General features: G+C 38.0%; 1 protein-coding gene across 3 annotated transcripts in view; it reads right to left on the bottom strand.

The window, feature by feature from the left end:
• Positions 1–18,565, bottom strand: part of LOC134814925 (ATP-dependent translocase ABCB1-like) — a 56,441-nt gene that overhangs the window by 16,955 nt on the left and 20,921 nt on the right. The window contains exons 13-26 of one of the 3 annotated variants that reach the window (XM_063823266.1): positions 15,747–15,917; positions 15,389–15,565; positions 14,896–14,991; positions 14,519–14,542; positions 13,894–13,974; positions 13,590–13,704; positions 8,630–8,706; positions 8,184–8,306; positions 7,608–7,685; positions 7,375–7,465; positions 6,880–7,005; positions 6,581–6,646; positions 6,218–6,323; positions 5,928–6,068 (exon numbers count right to left, since the gene is read on the bottom strand). In XM_063823266.1, the coding sequence (XP_063679336.1) occupies positions 5,928–6,068; positions 6,218–6,323; positions 6,581–6,646; positions 6,880–7,005; positions 7,375–7,465; positions 7,608–7,685; positions 8,184–8,306; positions 8,630–8,706; positions 13,590–13,704; positions 13,894–13,974; positions 14,519–14,542; positions 14,896–14,991; positions 15,389–15,565; positions 15,747–15,917 (1,472 nt within the window). The remainder of the gene's footprint in view (positions 1–5,927; positions 6,069–6,217; positions 6,324–6,580; positions 6,647–6,879; positions 7,006–7,374; positions 7,466–7,607; positions 7,686–8,183; positions 8,307–8,629; positions 8,707–13,589; positions 13,705–13,893; positions 13,975–14,518; positions 14,543–14,895; positions 14,992–15,388; positions 15,566–15,746; positions 15,918–18,565) is intronic. The other 2 variants (XM_063823268.1, XM_063823269.1) reach the window with 2 other exon arrangements.

The raw sequence follows: 18,565 nt of genomic DNA, 5'->3' as shown, positions 1-18,565 counted from the left end.
CCAGCGTGGGAATTACCAACTATTGTAAGTCAATATCAGAATTATTAATCATCTCAAACCACCAAATTGTTTATGTTGCAGATACGAATCTTAGTTTAGTTATATCCTGAAAATTTAAACAACAAATGTGTCCTGAAAATCAGTAAAAAGTGACTTATTTGACAGAAATAGTCATTCTTACTGCTAAATGGCACTCCTTTTAGTTCAGAATATTGTTTGAGGGAGCGGTGTGCCTTTTTTGTTTAATGTGGCACAATTTTGTTGCACTGTGTGCCATTATTCAGCTTAAAATGACTTCTTTTTCTAGGCATATACCAATAGTAAATCACATAAAATTTGTGCTATGTAAGCAGTGTTGTGATAACCTGCTATAACTAACTTAAAACTGGCACAATGAACTTCAAACATCAATAGTATGTCCCAAATTTCCATGATGAACATGATATTGTTGTCAGAAATCTACTTTATCGTGCCAATAATCAGCAAAAAGTCATTTCTATGAAGATTTTAAGCTAAAAATATTATTTATAAAATGACTTTTTGCTGAATTAGAACACACAATATCGTTAGATTTTGTAAAGAATCATCTTGATGAACCTGCTTATGCTGTCAGACATCAATTGTATAGTGCCAATATTCAGCAAAGAGTCATTTCTTTCGAATTTTGAATCGTGATGAATTTGACCTAAAAATGACTTTTTACTGAAAACTGACACACTCTTAAGTTGATTTTCGAACAGAATGCTGTTGAGCAGACTTAATCTCGACAGTACGATTGAAAAAAGTTCTAATTTGTTGCTGTCTAGCTACTGCAATGTAAAAAAACTCAATTGTAATTTTGTGAGTGAATTTTTACTGAATACAGGCACACAATAGGTTTTTCCTAGGTTACATTATTACAGACCAACGTTTCTTCAAAGTTGTTACAGTTCATTCACAAGCTGATCGAAAGTATGGGCCTTGTACAACCCCTTCAACCAAACTAGAAATTTTACCAAACAAATGACTTTTTGCTTATTTTGAGCACAGTTCAAGTATTCCTACCCCAATCCAAATATTCTTTGAATACTTCTGAGACATAATCTGAATTTTGAACAGAAAAGTCGCAAAATTCAGTTTTTTACGGGCGTTTTAAACATTATAGTCCAAAATGCTGAAAACTGGCACTACCTTGGTACTATATTATGACATATTAACTAACTAATGGATTTTCCTTACAGGGGCAGTTAAGATTAAAGGCATTTCTGTGCAACACTTTCTAGTTACTAGTCATTTTACTTTAATTGTCAAAAGTGTCATGGCACTCAAAGTCATTTTCACCACACTTAAAAAAAAACGTGTCCATAACTCAGTCATTTTCTGTTCAATTTTGGATCTGAAAATATGAAAACATCACATCTTTTTGTCTAAGACGGTCTCAGCTTAGAATAAATCTTTAGATTTTTAGAAAAGTTTCAAAAAAATGTAAAAATGTAACGGACGTGGCAAGTTCGGACCGTCCTTCCAAAATGTTTATCGTGAAAGATAAGATCCTGACAAATTCTATGGTACTCCTTTGCATTTGACAGAAGAGAAAGGTTACTGTGGTTTTTTAGCATAACGCGACACCACTATGGTACTCCTTTGCCTTTGACAGAAGAGAAAGGTTACAGTGGTTTTTTAGCATAACGCGACACCACTATGGTACTCCTTTGCCTTTGACAGAAGAGAAAGGTTACAGTGGTTTTTTAGCATAACGCGACACCACTATGGTACTCCTTTGCCTTTGACAGAAGAGAAAGGTTACAGTGGTTTTTTAGCATAACGCGACACCACTATGGTACTCCTTTGCCTTTGACAGAAGAGAAAGGTTACAGTGGTTTTTTAGCATTATAACGCGACACCGTCCTTACGGATATTTTTGAGAAAAATTGTTTGATCTGAACAGTTTTGACACTTTGCAGAGGTCTAATTTTTGGAACCGTACTTCAGTAAATGGAATTTCATGGATATTAATATGGCAAGTCCCCATTCATCGCGGTCTGATAGTTTTACTGCCTTTCAATATCAAACAAAAAACATTGGTTACCTAGCTTAATAACGTTGAAAGTCTAGAGAACTTATTTTCACTAAAATTATGTGCCTGTCTAAAAATTTCGCATTTTCACCAAACGCGACCTTAACAGCTTAACGTGGAATTGTCCAACACTAGCATTAAACATTTCAGATTGTCAAACACTTCCAAATTCTAACGAAGACGCCTCTTGGCAGTTAACCGAAGTGAACGGGTTTCTGCGAAACGTGAAATGTGCAAACCAAGAACTTATCTACAAATGCACGCATTCTGATGAAGTGTATGGACTGGGTCTAGTGCAGCTTACCGAACTTGTTCTTGTCAATGAGTATACCATCACTTGCTCAAACGACCCATACTTCTACCAGGCCTGCAAATTGGATGCGATCACCGCCGCGGTTATGAAGGGAGACGGGAAGACGCTTTGCGGAGTCTTCATTTGCTCTGAGGTTGTACCCTCGTTTATTGGTTCACTCGTGACTCACAAGGACAGCATATATCAGTCCGGCTATTTGTGTGAGGATATCCAGGATTGTTTCAACAATAATCTTGCTGAAGAAATTGGGTGTCAAAAAGAAGGTAGTGAAATGGCGGAACTTCCAAGCGGGAAACAGACCTATGCCAGTGACTTGTGCAATGATAGATGTGACATGCAAACATGTGAGGATGAGGCTAATTGTAACGGATATAAATACGGAAGCTACTGTGACATCAAATACTCAAATGTGAAGAAGGATTACTTGAGCCCCATGAGAAGCTGCAACACCATCAGGAATTGTCCAGAAACGTATGACAGCACATGTTTAGTCTCGAATGATACGCAATCTTCCTGCACACTGTCAACATTTTTTTCGGTCTACAATATAATGCAGGTCAAGGTACCACTTCCAGACCACTTCAGATGTGCAACTATGATGCACTTCGAGCCTTACTGTGACAAATTTTTAGACCAGACAAACTGCTCCGATCCCTTAAAAGTCGGAATTTTCTGTGAGATTGAAGGGTATAATTCGAGCATATCCTCACAGAAAATATGCATAGGGAACCCTTTGTGTGATGACCATTTTGATACGCATTGCGTTCAAACTTCGTCAGCATGTTTCGTGCATAAACACAGCCTGTGTGACTTCAAGGACGATTGCACAGACAAAAGCGACGAAAAAACTTTTCGTTGCAGAAATTCTAGTCTCACTGTGGAAACGTGCACACGTAGACTTCTAACAACAGCGGGAAATCTTCCGATCCGGTTAGCTTGGTTAAAAGACGGTGAAAGAGATTGCACAGATGGAAAGGACGAAGAAAAAGATTGGCCAAGTTGTGGACAAGGAAAAACATTTCGATATGTTAGAGATGCTGCATCCTGTGGAAATGTATACCTCTGTTCATCCGGACGTGCGGACTACATTGAATTCGAACAGCTGTGCGATGGTATAGAGACATGTGGTAATGAACTCCAAGTCTGCAAACTTGCTCGTTTATCAATCGAGATACCCTCCTCAATTTCACTAAGTTCATCAGATGGTCTGAGTAGACATCTTTCATACTGTGTTCGAGGACTTGGCAACATTGAACACCTCAAAGATGAATGCGTGAACCAGTACTTTCTTGGTAATGAAACTCTTGGTGTTTTCGGACAGACTAACATTCAAATCCACATTCCATCCAAAGCCATAGAGTGTGACAGCCTGTTTGGGGAGAATTACGTTCTGACAAGTTGTAGTAAAAAATGTATCAACTCTTCATGCCCCATCCAAAGCCTTGGAAGTCCAGAACAGTGCTCTCAACAATTATATTCCAAAGTCTTTACCATTGCCGACAACAAACATCTAACCTTCCTAAGAAAACGTCAAGCTGCTTATATAATGGATTACTTTGCTTGTAAGAACAATTACAAATGTTTAGAATTTAAACAGGTATGCGACCTAGTGGACGACTGTGGTGACGGTTCTGACGAAAACATGTGTACAAACCATTTCCAGTGCACTGACACAGGCTTCTATATTCCGATTACAAACAAATGTGATGGCACTATCAACTGCTCTAATCTATCAGATGAGTGTAATGAAGATTGCTCAGTTAGAATCCTCAAGAACTGGTTCTTGGTTTTGATGTCTTGGACTATGGGGGTGACGGCCGTTTCTGCAAACTTCTGGGTCATCATAAAGAGCATTGTGTTTCTCAAAACTTGTGACAAATCAATGGTATTTGTAAACAAATGCCTCATCGTAATGATATCATATGCGGACTTACTAATAGGTGTATATCTACTTTTCATCGCTACTCTTGACACTATAATATACGGACACGATTACTGCTCCCAACAGAACATGTGGCTCACTAGTACTTTTTGCCAGGTACTAGGGGTGATAAGCTCCATGGGATCACAGATCTCCTTATTTGCCATGACGGGGCTGAGCATGACTCGAATTAAAGGAGTTTACTCTGTCATGAAGCCCCAAGGTGATGTTACCTCCAAACTGAAACTTAAGATGTTATTGACAGGTTTCCTTCTTTGCTCAGTAGCTACCTTCATATCGGTATTTCCACTGATTAATAGATTTGAGGACTACTTCGTCAATGGGTTGACGTACGACGCTGCGATGAGAATATTCATAGGACGAGTCAACAAGGAGACTCACTTTGCGGGCTTACAAGGCTTCTATGGGAGAATGAAAAACCGGACACTGTCTTGGCATATGATCAATAAAATGGTGGATGGTATATTTTCACATGACTATGACTACACAAACATCACTGAAACCAGAAGGAAAGTCACTTTTTATGGAAACGATGGAGTGTGTCTCTTCAAATACTTCGTCAAAAACACGGACCCTCAGAGACATTTTGTCTGGACAATTCTAGGAATAGACCTGCTGTGCTTCTTAATAATAGCAGTCTGCTACATCTCCATAGGAGTCATAACAACACGTTCATCCCATGCTGTTAACGTCCAAAAAAATGATGCAGCATCCAAAAGGAGGAGGAGAACTAATAGAAAGATCGCATTTATCATCTGTACGGACTTTATCTGCTGGGTACCATTCATTGTGATCTGTGTCCTACATTCGTGTGAGGTGCTGGATGCAACATTTTTGTACTCAATCTTCTCTATTGGTATTTTACCTATAAACTCAATGATTAACCCTATCCTTTATGATGACAGCATCTCTAAGCACCTCAACCTCCGAGCAGTGAGATCCTTGTTTGTTTATGCAACATCAATGATCACCATGGTAACGAGTTACACAGTGTTGTCAGCGAGGAACCTCTGGAGGAATGAGACTGAGAGAGACATTGTAATGTCTACAGTGATAGTGGCAGAGCATGCAGCAGGAGAAATAATTGAAATGAGAAACATTGGCCCCACAAATGATCCTGTAACTACTGAGATCACGGATTCTATACAATAGGCAATACCCGCAATAACTACAATAGCTATTTGTAAATTGGCTTTCCGGGTCGAGGGGAAGGGTCTAAAATGACTGAAATTTGATTCAGGTAATTAGGTAAATTGTAAACGATTTTATATCATTAATGTTCAGACTCCAGCTCCAGGAATTTAGTTATATTTATTTCATTCCTGTTTTTTTTAAAAGATCTTGTATTGAGGTTATATTAAAATTGTGTTTAAATATCTATTTTTGTTCAATGAATTGCTTTTTAATTATAACCACTGCCAATAATTTAAAAATACCATATTTTTCTTGATATTTTATGTTGGGAGTAAAATTGGGGAAACAAAATAATTGCTGTAAATTTTCATTTTAGAAACTTTCTTCACTCACTGAATATGTGCCGAAAAATAAATAAACCACATAAACAAAACAACTCACTTAACAAAATGAAACAGACATGTAATATGTATGTAACTCACTTAACAACATCCTCAAAGCTAGTTAGCCCGTCTGCAATGAGAACACTACCGTACCCAAACACAGCAGCGAAGGTGAAATAAGTAGCCGCTTCACTCAGACCCATACATAGACCCACTACGTGAGCTTTCCGGGTCGTTTCTCTGGAATTTTAATATTTTAGACCTTAATTTTGGTGGGGTAACAGTAATTTCAAGTGATATCAAACACTTACACTGAAACGTCGATTCATCGCGGACTATGAGAAAAGGAAAAGGGTGTGGCAAATAACCGGAATTAAATAAAATTGTACCTCCTGGGTGCTCTGAGCGCTTGACAGTAGTGTTTATAGAAGAGGTTCTCTATACCAAGTGAGGCTACTGTCCTTATGTTCTCTATTGACTCAGCTGCTGTTTTACCTGATAAAACGCAGTTTCAGTAACTCAATACTAACATGTGCATTGTGCATGCATACTGTATAGAAACGTAACTAACCGTCAAATAACCATTCAGAAATTCCAATAACCCTCTAAATTGAAAATGAAAAGAAATAAGGAAATATTACACAACGTGCTGTAAACTTCTATCGGCAGATTTAGTCACTTAGAGATATATCTCTATTTAGACAGTTAGTACCTGAAGCTTCGTAAAGTTTAGCTAATTAGGCAATTAGTACCTGAAGCTTCGTAAAGTTTAGCTACTCCCTTGGTAGTTCCAGTTACCTGCCACATCTGAATTATACCTGAAAAGTGGGAGTTTATTCGATAGTTTTAAACCTATACCTACAAAGATGCCTCGATTATCCATATTCTTCAGATAAACCACCGAACAAGTCCAAAAATTAAGATAATATTATAACTTTTCCTGTGGTTAACTTTAAAGTCTTTAATCATTAAACTCAAATAATCAGCCTTTAATAATATCTTTTTCAGTAACACTAAACAGGAATGAACTTGGCTACATAACTCCACAAACCTCCAATTACGATGAAGGGAATACAACCCAGGCATACCAGAGCCAATCTCCACTCTGTCATAAAAGCTATAACAAGCGCGGCAGACATTCCAACCACAACCTGGATCACGGTAGCAACACGTGAACCTGCAGGTTACCATGGTTATATTGTGGTCACGTGGTGTGACAAGTAAACCTGCAGGTTACCATGGTTATATTGTGGTCACGTGGTGTGACAAATGTACCTGCAGGTTACCATGGTAATATTGTGGTCACGTGGTGTGACATGTGTACCTGCAGCTACAGGTTTCCATGGTAATATTGTGGTCAAGTGGTGTGATTCAGTAGATTAACCTGATAACTGACACGGTGTAACATGTGGTGATCATAGTGATTACTGTAGACATAATCTCTGATTATTTCTTGGTAATTAGATAATTTTACCTGCTGCAACGGAAATTTTATAAAACATTCGAGCAGGTTCTGATCTAGTTTATTAATCTTAATCATTTTCACCTGTGGCATCCTTGACAGCGTTTGCTTCAGTGGATAGTCTGGTGGTAAGGGCTCCGATTGAGTTGGCGGGGTCGTCGAAAAACGCTAAATTCTGAAATTAAAGTGGATCTAAAGTTGAAACTTTGAAAATCTTTCGCTGTCAGTGCTTAGTTTATTTCTGCGGTATAAAACATGAGCACTATATAATAAAAAATGTTGGATGGCAATTGAAAAACTGTCATTTATGAAGTTACCTGTCGTAGAATAGCTTTAAAAGATCTGACTCTTAATCTTCGAGTGAAACTCTCGCTCATAAGTCCAATACAGTATGTCTGAAGTAGAGTCATGTAGAATTGAAAGTGAAAGTGAAAGTGAAAGTGAAAGTGAAAGTGAAAGTGAAAGTGAAAGTGAAAGTGAAAGTGAAAGTGAAAGTGAAACTCTCGCTCATAAGTCCAATACAGTATACATACTTCAGACATGTCTGAAGTAGAGTCATGTAGAAATAGTCAGTAATGTTATAATCTATCATTTTGACACGTGAATTTTGACACGTGGTAAAATTTTGAAATCGCGTTAAATTTTTGGAGGGATAAATACTTGATGAGTGTATTAAAAGCAAATAAAGCAAACAAAATGAAATGTTATACGAATTTTCAGTAGATAAAGACTAATTGTGACGCAGTACTTTATCAATCTTATCAACATAAATACATTCCGAAATATAATAACAGCAGAGGAGACGATGATGACAACTGAATTTAGCATCTGTTTTTAAATTATTTTAGTTATTGTACTAGCTATTTGATTTAGTAACTTTAAAACCGTAGTACCTGGGTGAAGAAAGCAAGTGCAGTCCCAATTCCCAGGAAGGCAAAGTACATGGCCCATTTGTCAGTTTTACTGAAATCCGGATCCTCTCCTGCTTGATGAGCAACGGCTAGTTCTACTAGATCCTGCAGGTTACATAGTGTTTGTACATCTTTTGAAAATTAAGTTTGGATATAAAATGTTCATCATAAGATCATCTACTTCTACATTAACATGGTTCACGAAGTGGAGTCATCTTTTCTGCACAATAAAAGAAATCATCAAATCATGCTGGCTACTCAAAATACTAAAGACTTAAAGAGAGAAAAAGTAGACTCACATTAATAACTACTAAAAAGAGAAAGAGAAAGAGAAAAGAAAGAGAAAGAGAAAGAGAAAAAGTAGACTCACATTAATAACTACTAAAAAGAGAAAGAGAAAGAGAGAGAAAGAGAAACAGTAGACTCACATTAATAACACCAGCAAAGAGGACCGCGAAGACAGGCATAGTAACACCATTAGCTGCCGCACCCAGACTTCCCAAACCTGAGGGAGAGAGTGTTATCCTGGTGGTGAAAATATGGAACGTTATAATACTTATAGTGTGACGTCACACCACGTGACATGACGTCACACCACGTGAAAATATGGAACATTACAAAACTTATAGTGTGACGTCACACTACGTGAAAATATGGAACGTTATAATACTTATAGTGTGACGTCACACCACGTGAAAATAGGGAACGTTTAAATACAACTTTGTTATATTTCTTGTTTATTTGTTTCAGTTATTTTAATACTAATGTTTATAATGTTTCAGAATGTTTTAACCTCAGTGTGATTAAGTCTAAATGAACAAAGAGTTTTACTTATACTTCATTTAATCACACTGAGGTAACAACTATGGACAAACTACTGCGTCCTGAGACTTTTAGCGCCGACCCCTCTGCCGCCAACAGTTCCAAGGAGTGGGAGCACTGGAAAGCTAGGTTCGTGAAGTTCATTGGATCAATCACTAGCATTACGGAGGCTAACAAACAGGACCTACTCGTAAACTATGTAAGCACGGAGATCTATGCTCATATTTCGGAGACAGCTGATTACACAGCCTCAATTGCAGCATTGGAGAGTGTCTTCAATCCTAAGAGGAACGTCATTTTTGCACGACACCTGCTTAACACTTGCAAGCAAGACTCCAATACAGTGGACGCCTATTACCAAAAACTCAAATTTTTAGCCAAAGACTGCGTTTTCGGTGCAGTAAATGAGGCTACACACCAAAATGAAGCCATAAGAGAGGCATTTATAGCTGGCCTACAGTCTCCTGGTATACGTCAACGGGTATTGGAAAGCGAGAAGACTGCATTGTCAGACATCTATTCCTTAGCTAGAGGGCTAGAGGCAGCAAAGGTTCAGGCCCAATCTTATGTCAACCAAAGTTCATCTCTCAACGCAATTGTTAATAACAATGAATCAGTGTCAGATTCAGAAGGGTGTGCTAACCATGATGACAACTTCGTAGCAGCTGCTCCATTTCAATTCTCCTGTTATTTCTGCGGTGGGCCCAAACCGCACACAAACAGACAGGCCTGTCCTGCTTTTAACTCTAACTGCAACGGTTGTGGAATTCAGGGACATTTCCAGAAAGTCTGCAAAGCCGGTCGCCAATCTCAAGTTCGGGGCGGCAGTGCCCGCGGCAAGAATCGACGTAACAATCAATATCGTAGCTCTCAGAATATGACATCATCAGCAGTCCCTCACAGTAGCTCTCAATCCCAAAACGGGACATCATCGGCTCTTCACAACCATTATCTTGCAGCTTCGCCTCCATGCTTGTCCAAGAGTATTACCAGAGTCCTTGTCAATGGAAGAGAGCTTGATGCCTTGGTAGATTCTGGAAGTTCAGCAACTTTTCTCAGTAATGCCAGTGTCCGGAAGCATCAATGGGACATTAATCGCGGAGACCATGCACCTGTCAGTATGGCCTCTTCATCCCACATCTCTCATCCTGTCGGTCACTGTACAGTAGATGTACATTTCAATGGTGAATTATTACCAAATCAAACGATTGTGGTAATGAAGGACTTATGTGCTGATATGATCATAGGACTAGATATCCTTTCTGATTACAAATCCGTGACATTGGAGTTTGGAGGCCACAAACCTCCTACTATTGTATCTGCAGCTGCTTGTCTCATCAAAACACCGAAGCTCTTTGGACAATTAGAGGGAGACAGCCACCCTATAAGTATCAAATCAAGGAGATATTCTAACATTGATAAAACATTTATCAGAGTCGAGGTTAAAAAGCTGCTAGAAGCAGGAATCATTAAAGAGTGCGAGTCTCCATGGAGAGCCCAGGTCCTGGTCCACCAAGGGAATGAGAATCACAAGAAACGCCTTGTCATCGATTACTCCCAAACGATAAACAGATTTACTAAATTGGATGCTTATCCAGTCCCTCGAATCGACGAGATGGTAGAAGATATCTTAAAGCGCAAGTACTACAGTACACTTGATCTCTCATCTGCTTACCACCAGGTCCCTATTGCCGAAGACGAGCAAGAATATACCGCTTTCGAAGCTGATGGTAAGCTCTACTGTTTCATGTTTATCCCTTTCGGGGTGACTAACGGAGTGTCTGCCTTTCAAAGAACTGTCAACGATATCATAGCTGCAGAACACCTATCTGGTGTATACGTATATGTTGATAATATCACCATCGTAGGCATGACTAAGGAGGAGCATGATAATAACCTAGCAGAATTCCTTACAGCTGCTGCTAAGTACAATCTTGAATTTAATGATAGTAAAACAGTGTCCGGGGTCACTTCGATTAAGCTTCTTGGATATCTTGTTAGTCATAATTCCATAAAGCCCGATCCTGACAGAATACAACCTCTCCTGGGTATGCCTGCACCCAACAATGACAAATCCCTAAAGAGTGTACTTGGCTTGTTCGCTCATTACTCTAGGTGGGTCAAGAACTTTTCAGACAAGATTCACCCCCTGTCTCATGTCACTTCATTTCCTCTCAATGACAAACAGATAAAAGCATTTCAACTGTTAAAATCTGAAATTGCCAAAGCTGTCCTGGCCACGCCTGATCCTAATCTTCCTTTTACTCTAGAAACGGATGCATCAGACTATGCAATTGGCGCTACTCTCTGTCAATCCACTCGACCGATTGCATTCTTTTCCAGAACTCTTAACTCATCAGAGCGCAATCATCACTCAGTAGAGAAAGAAGCTTACGCTATCGTGGAGGCAATTCGTAAATGGAAACACTACCTCCTAGGGTCCCAATTCACTGTCATCACGGATCAACAGTCAGTTTCCTTCATGTTCGGTCTCTTAAACCATGATAAAATTAAGAACGATAAAATAACCCGTTGGAGGATTGAGCTTTCGCCTTATGCATTTGACATTATGCACAGGCCTGGAAAAGATAACCTTCCAGCCGATGCTTTATCTCGATTAGTGTATCCTCATTGCTCAGCGATCACTAGTCTAAAAGCCTTACATGATCAGCTTTGCCATCCAGGAGTAACGCGTATGTCTCACTTTGTTCGCTCTCGGAATCTTCCTGTCTCTGTGGAAGATATTAAGAAAATGACAAGATCCTGCAGGGATTGTGCCGAGGTTAAGCCACGCTATTTTAAACCTCAACAGCCCCAGCATCTTATAAAAGCTACGGCCCCATTTGAGCGTTTGAACCTGGATTTCAAGGGACCACTCCCAACAAACACGAAAAACAAATTCATCCTCACTATCGTAGATGAATATTCTCGCTACCCCTTTGCTTTTCCCTGTACCGACACTTCCACCGATTCTGTCAAAAGCTGTCTAACGTCAATCTTTGGAGTATTTGGCATGCCGTCCTTCATTCACTCCGATCAGGGTAGTGGGTTCATGTCTGCAGAACTCAAGAAATGGCTACTAGAAAAAGGCATTGCTACAAGCCGTTCTTAACGTTTTAATCCCCAAGGAAACGGTCAAGTGGAGAAATACAATGGAACAGTGTGGAAGGCTGTACAATTAGCCTTAAGGACGAGAAAACTTCCACTAAAACTTTGGGAGCAGGTGATTATTGATGCTTTACATTCTATACGGTCCCTCCTCTGCACTGCAACTAACGATACCCCTCACGAACGTGTGTTTAATTTTCCTCGTAAATCAACAACTGGTAGCTCTCTTCCTTGGTGGCTAACAGATAACTCTAAAGCACTAATGAAACGTCACACCAATCGATCAAAGTACGATCCTCTCGTAGAAGAAGTGGAGCTTCTGGACGTCAATCCTAACACCAGTCATGTCAGAACTGGAGAAGGGGTAGAGCTGACGGTCTCCAATAAACACCTAGCTCCTATTGGTGATGATTCCCGGCCTAATGCTTTTGACAATATTGTGACTTCCGATGTTCATGACAGTATTGTGCCTTCAGATAATGTGATTAATGAAAACGAAAGTAATAATGAGGCTGTAACCAAAACTATTGACAATCCTATAAGACTGCGTAGATCTGGTAGAGACAGAACTCCCACAGTGTTGTATCCAGCACCTGATAGCACGTCTAGTAACTCTGGCTATCAGTAAACATTTCATATTCACGGTTTTCATATTTACGTTTCATACTTATGTTTCACATTCATGTTTCATATTCACCTGAATTGGGTATTTCCGAAGTAGATGTTTTTCTCTTTATTAGAATTGAATTCTGATTGTTTTGTATTCCGTTCAATAGAGCGTGACTGACGTATTTATTATATTTAGCCTGTCGGAGGTTTAATTGAATTTTTACCCGAGTAGGGAAATCGGCATTATTCTTAGAACCTGTGTTAGGAAGGTAATTTATATTTTGTGCCGTGCACATTTTAAATTGGCACTTTGAAAGGGTCTACTCTAGGACGCCATCTTAGGTCAAAGTTTTTGTAAGCACTTCTGTTTTAAACTTTGCGCGCGCACGCGCACGGGATCACTTTTCGATCTTGATTTTGTAGTTGTGTTTATTTATTCGGGGAGATTGTTATATTTCTTGTTTATTTGTTTCAGTTATTTTAATACTAATGTTTATAATGTTTCAGAATGTTTTAACCTCAGTGTGATTAAGTCTAAATGAACAAAGAGTTTTACTTATACTTCAAACTTATAGTGTGACGTCACACCACGTGACATGACGTCACACCACGTGAAAATAGGAGACGTTATAATTTATAATACTTATAGGAGCACGTTATAGAAGCTCAGCAAGTTAAGAGTTTCAGAGATAAGTAAGATATTTCACTAATTTTTGTTACCTTAAATAGTTGATGAGGAACAATTATAGCTAATAATATTTTAGTCTAAAGATATAAAGATATTCGGGTTAACTTCTGCTTTCTTTCTACCATTAATGGTAATATTATATTATGAGTTGTAGTATTTACCCATCAGAGTGTACTCGGCATGATTACATTCGTTTAATATCTCCAAAAACGTAGCTGGTTTGATTTCTTCCTCAGGGATCTCTTCCACTTTCTCGTCAGTCACTACTTTTACCTGCTGTTACAATCTGTTTAATCTCATAAGATGATGATTTGATCCCTGGGATGTGTTTTGAACAGATCTTTTTTCTTTCTTTTTTTCAAACTGTAAAATCCGACATTTGAGAGGATCTATGAGTCTGAAAGGTTCTATGAAAGGTTCTACATGAAATAATCGAATGAAAATATAAAATGTTAAGATTTTAACCTCTTCTTCAGCGTCAGAAAGCATGTCCAAAACATACCGGGACTCTTTTACAGGACTTCCAACTTTTCCATTAAATGTATCCTGAGCATGCAACAATTAAGTAATCAAGCGAGTTAATTTAAAACAACAACTTTTCAGTTCGTTGATAAATTGATAATAACAAATTATTGGACTCTCAAATCTCACACATAGACACAATGAGTAATGAGCATGTAAACACTTAACATTGACAATTGCCATTTAAATAGTATATGTAATGAGTTACTGTTCACAAAGACTAAAAAGAGTGTTCACATTTAACGGTAGTGATCTGTGTAAGATCTGTGTAAGATCTGTGTAAGATCTTTGTAAGATATTTGTAAGATTTTTGTAAGATCTTTGTAAGATCTGTGTAAGATCTGTGTAAGATATTTGTAAGATATTTGTAATATATTTGTAAGATCTGTGTAAGATCTGTGTAAGATCTTTGTAAGATATTTGTAAGATTTTTGTAAAATCTTTGTAAGATCTGTGTAAGATCTGTGTAAGATCTGTGTAAGATATTTGTAAGATATTTGTAAGATTTTTGTAAGATTTTTGTAAGATAAGCGATTGGCTCAACATCAAAACAACACACTAAACCTACATCCAATATTTGTTCAAGTTCGACCTGTTGAATCGTATGCTGTTCATAATTTTGATGAAAATAAATGAAAAACATATCGACAATTTACATTAATAGTTTTGATGTAATGATAAATCAATCAAAGTGCAACCTTTATAAAATTTATTCTTGAGAAAACATATAAATCGACATTGAATTTACGGAATTTTAACATAGGTAAAACACGTTGAAGAGTTTAAGGTATAGCAAGTAATAAAGTAATAAGGATATTTTTATGATAAATAAAGAAAATTTCGGGAATGTTTAGAATTGCGAACGTTTCAAGAAATTATCATTCAAGAAATGTAAATTTCTTTAATCATATAATAAAAGAATGCGTCTGAAAGAAGTATAAGAACCTTTATTTCCTGTAGAGTTGAGGGGAGCTCAACTCCATCCGCCGTCATTATACTTACAACCTTGTCTGAAACTGTCATAGCCTTCTCATCTTCATCCTGATAATTATATTAATTAAATAATAACTAATTATTTTTTTGATTAATAAGTCAATTAGTTGCACTAATTTTTCCTATCAGAAACATTATTACAGACTACAACCCGCTATGTAGGTACTCCATAACGGAATTAACTGTTCAATGCTAATTAATTATGACTAATTAATGAGTTAATTGATCCTATACTAGTAATTACCTGAACAGCTTGTTGGCAGTTAACCAGACCCCGGTAAAGTCCGTCAGTAACCTACACTAGTAATTACCTGAACAGCTTGTTGGTAGTTAACCAGACCCCGGTAAAGTCCGTCAGTGACCTACACTAGTTATTACCTGAACAGCTTGTTGGTAGTTAACCAGGCCCCGGTAAAGTCCGTCAGTAACCTACACTAGTAATTACCTGAACAGCTTGTTGGTAGTTAACCAGACCCCGGTATAGTCCGTCAGTAACCTTCATCAGCTCCTCGTGTGTCCCCTCCTCCAATACAGCTCCGTCTGATAAAGCGTATATCTTATCTACATCCCGTATTGTTGAGAGACGATGTGCTATTATCAGAGTCGTACGTCCTTCTCTAGCCTGGAGTGTTCAACTTTTACAATACTAAATACTCCTTTATAATAGTCTTACAGTTACATACTTTCATGGAGATTTAAGTACGATTTCTGTTGCATTAAATCTTGAATCCAAATTAATTTCACGACAATATATAAGTTAAATCTTAACCCATTTTTTTTGCAGTGTTATAAACTTTCCCCACCTTATCTAGTGCCTGTTGCACTATTTTCTCCGATTTGTTATCGAGAGCACTGGTCGCCTCATCAAGAAGGAGAATCTTAGGGTCGCGCACTAGTGCACGTGCAATGGCTATGCGCTGCTTTTGCCCTCCTGACATCTGACTCCCTCTCTCGCCACATAACGTATCGTAGCCCTGTTAAGAATTAGTTACAGGTATATTTTAGTGTTGTCAGGTAAAATGGGCACTACAAATTACCGCTAATTACACCAATTCTTTAATATTTTGATTCACTATTCTGTTATTAACAACTCTCATTTCAGTACAGGGGCCTATATAAAGTTAAAACACATTTACACTATACATGATATTATAGGGAAGTAAGACAATAATCATTACTCTCTCTCTCTCTTTCTCTTTGTCACCTACATCTTCCCTGATTCCTGGTAAGCTGGTACAACTCTGTTACTCAGTTGTAACCTAAATTAACTTACGAACAATAAAACTGCCTCATTTCTATACCGGTGCAATTTCACATTACACAAGCATAATTATGGTATAAATACTTGAAGTTAATGTACATTATGGAACTTACCCAGACTGGATTTAACTATAAGTGGTCCACTGTGATAATATATTTGGTCCACAATTATGGTCACGTACACAATTACGGTCACGTACAGTAATTTAAATTGTTCAAGAGCATCTGTCTCCCTGTAAAACACTGGATGGAGTCTGTAGACCTTTGGCAAGGTTCTGACTTTTCATGACAACTTTTGTCTGCACTTCAATGGACGCAAATTTTTATAAAGATTTTGCCACATTTCCGAATAAAATGGTTAACGGACGATTATTCCTCCAAATATCATGGCAAAACAAGGATATGGATCTCTCAGTAAAGCGCGGCTCTCTCCTGGAAGCAATCTTAGTGTGTGTACACTGTACATTGTACATTGTACAATGAGCAGTGTAAATAGTGCATATATCCGGATCTTAACTTACTTGAGCTAATTTTCAAATAGTTTTGACAAGAGAGAGAGAGAGAGAGAGAGAGTAGAGACCACACGAGCTGAATACAGTCGTTAAAGAGTTAAAGTGGTTTGTACGGATTGAAATAATCATGGTAACAAGCTCACAGCTACACAGTACACAGTTATACACATGATAGTGTGTAAACGGTACGTGCCGTACATGTCTTGTACGTTCCGTGAACGTGTCTTGTACGTGGCGTGTACGTGGCGTGTACGTGCCGTACGTGCCGTGTACGTGCCGCACGCGTACACACTAGACAGTAGTTATTACACTGCATTTTATACTGAAGATCAGAGAGTTATGCGGTGTGCAGCTCGTCATTAATCTCTGGTTTAGAACTGTCAATTATACTCCGTATATAAGCGAGTATAATCTGCGAGTCAGTGCCATGTGAAGCTTATTTAAATAATAATATAATGATTATTAACCTGTAATTTACTAGCAATTTATTCATGAATTATAGACGTTCCCAGAGTGCAGGGTTTCCACACAACAAAGTTATTAAGTAAATTATACGCTCAACTTACCCTACTAAGTTATACGCTCAACTTACCCTACTAAATTATACGCTCAACTTACCCTACTAAAAATACTAAAATTCTTATCACACTAAAATGAACGTATCATACTATACTAAAATAAAAACCTTGATTGAAATGTACAGGCTATAATAATGCATAATATACTTCACTGAGTATGATCCTAACAGAAACACCGCCGCAGTAAGAGGTAGGGACTAGGGAAGGTGCCACGAATTATACCCGAAATGGCAGTAATCAGTATACTGACAGTGTGTAAACTATGTCATTTTACTGGCACCTGTTTCTATACACTCTAATTAATTGATAAGGTATGATAATGAACTTCAATAGAAATTATAAGGTGTATGTGAACTGCAATCCTCAGCAGCTCTAGACCGGAATAAGGATCGTTATGTTGTCTTTACACAGTAAAACAGTGTGTATATAACCCATAACTTAAGTACACACTAAAGGTACCACCTCTCTGAGGCAGGGTTAATTAGTTAGAGCAGACACTGTATTACGTAATTGATTACAGCTGATGTTCTAGACAAGAATTATAGGGTATTACGTATAGTAGGGGAATTAGGTATAGACTATAGTAGGGGATTGTAGGGGAACTGCTGGTTACCTAACACTCTCTATACCGTCTAAAGCAGAGTGATTTTTTCAAAATATTAAGTCCACACAGCGAAAATTTGATTTTTCTCTCCGACTGATCTTTTTTAGCCATTTTTTTCTTGAACGCCAGATAAAACAGCGGGGACGCAACTTACAACCTAATTCATTCTTTACAGTTTGAATCACAGTGTAATGAAAGTACATTGTACAAAAGATCTGTTGGTGTGGCAGATCAGAAAGTCCAAAAGATGCAAAATCTACAAGAATTAAGATGCAAGTTGTAAGTTCATGGCAATTAATCTTGACTAGGTACCTGCTTCCGCTAACCAAGACACCAGTTACCAGTCACCAGATCTCAGTTACTAGATAAGTTACCAGATCTTTCGTCTGATTTTTAAATAGAGTTGAAATTTAAATATGTACTACAATTAACAACAAGCGAAGACATGTATTCTCCAGTTCTTGTCTCTAACCGAAAATAATCTATTATATTCTGAGCTCTCACATTCGGATGTAAGAGTTATAACGCTAACTGACATCTTACAGATTTGCCTGATACTAACTACGGGTATCGGCCTTACAAAATGACAGGCCTCACAAAATGACAGCCCACATAGACCATGCTGTAGCTTAGGTTCTCTATACATTGAACCCTATTCCTTTTACTGT

This window comes from Bolinopsis microptera, chromosome 5 (assembly GCF_026151205.1).
Source record: "Bolinopsis microptera isolate Bmic1 chromosome 5, MBARI_Bmic_1.0, whole genome shotgun sequence".
NCBI classification, from domain to species: Eukaryota; Metazoa; Ctenophora; class Tentaculata; order Lobata; family Bolinopsidae; genus Bolinopsis; species Bolinopsis microptera.
Note: the sequence above shows the minus strand (reverse complement) of the source record. Positions and strands in the feature narration are given on the sequence as shown.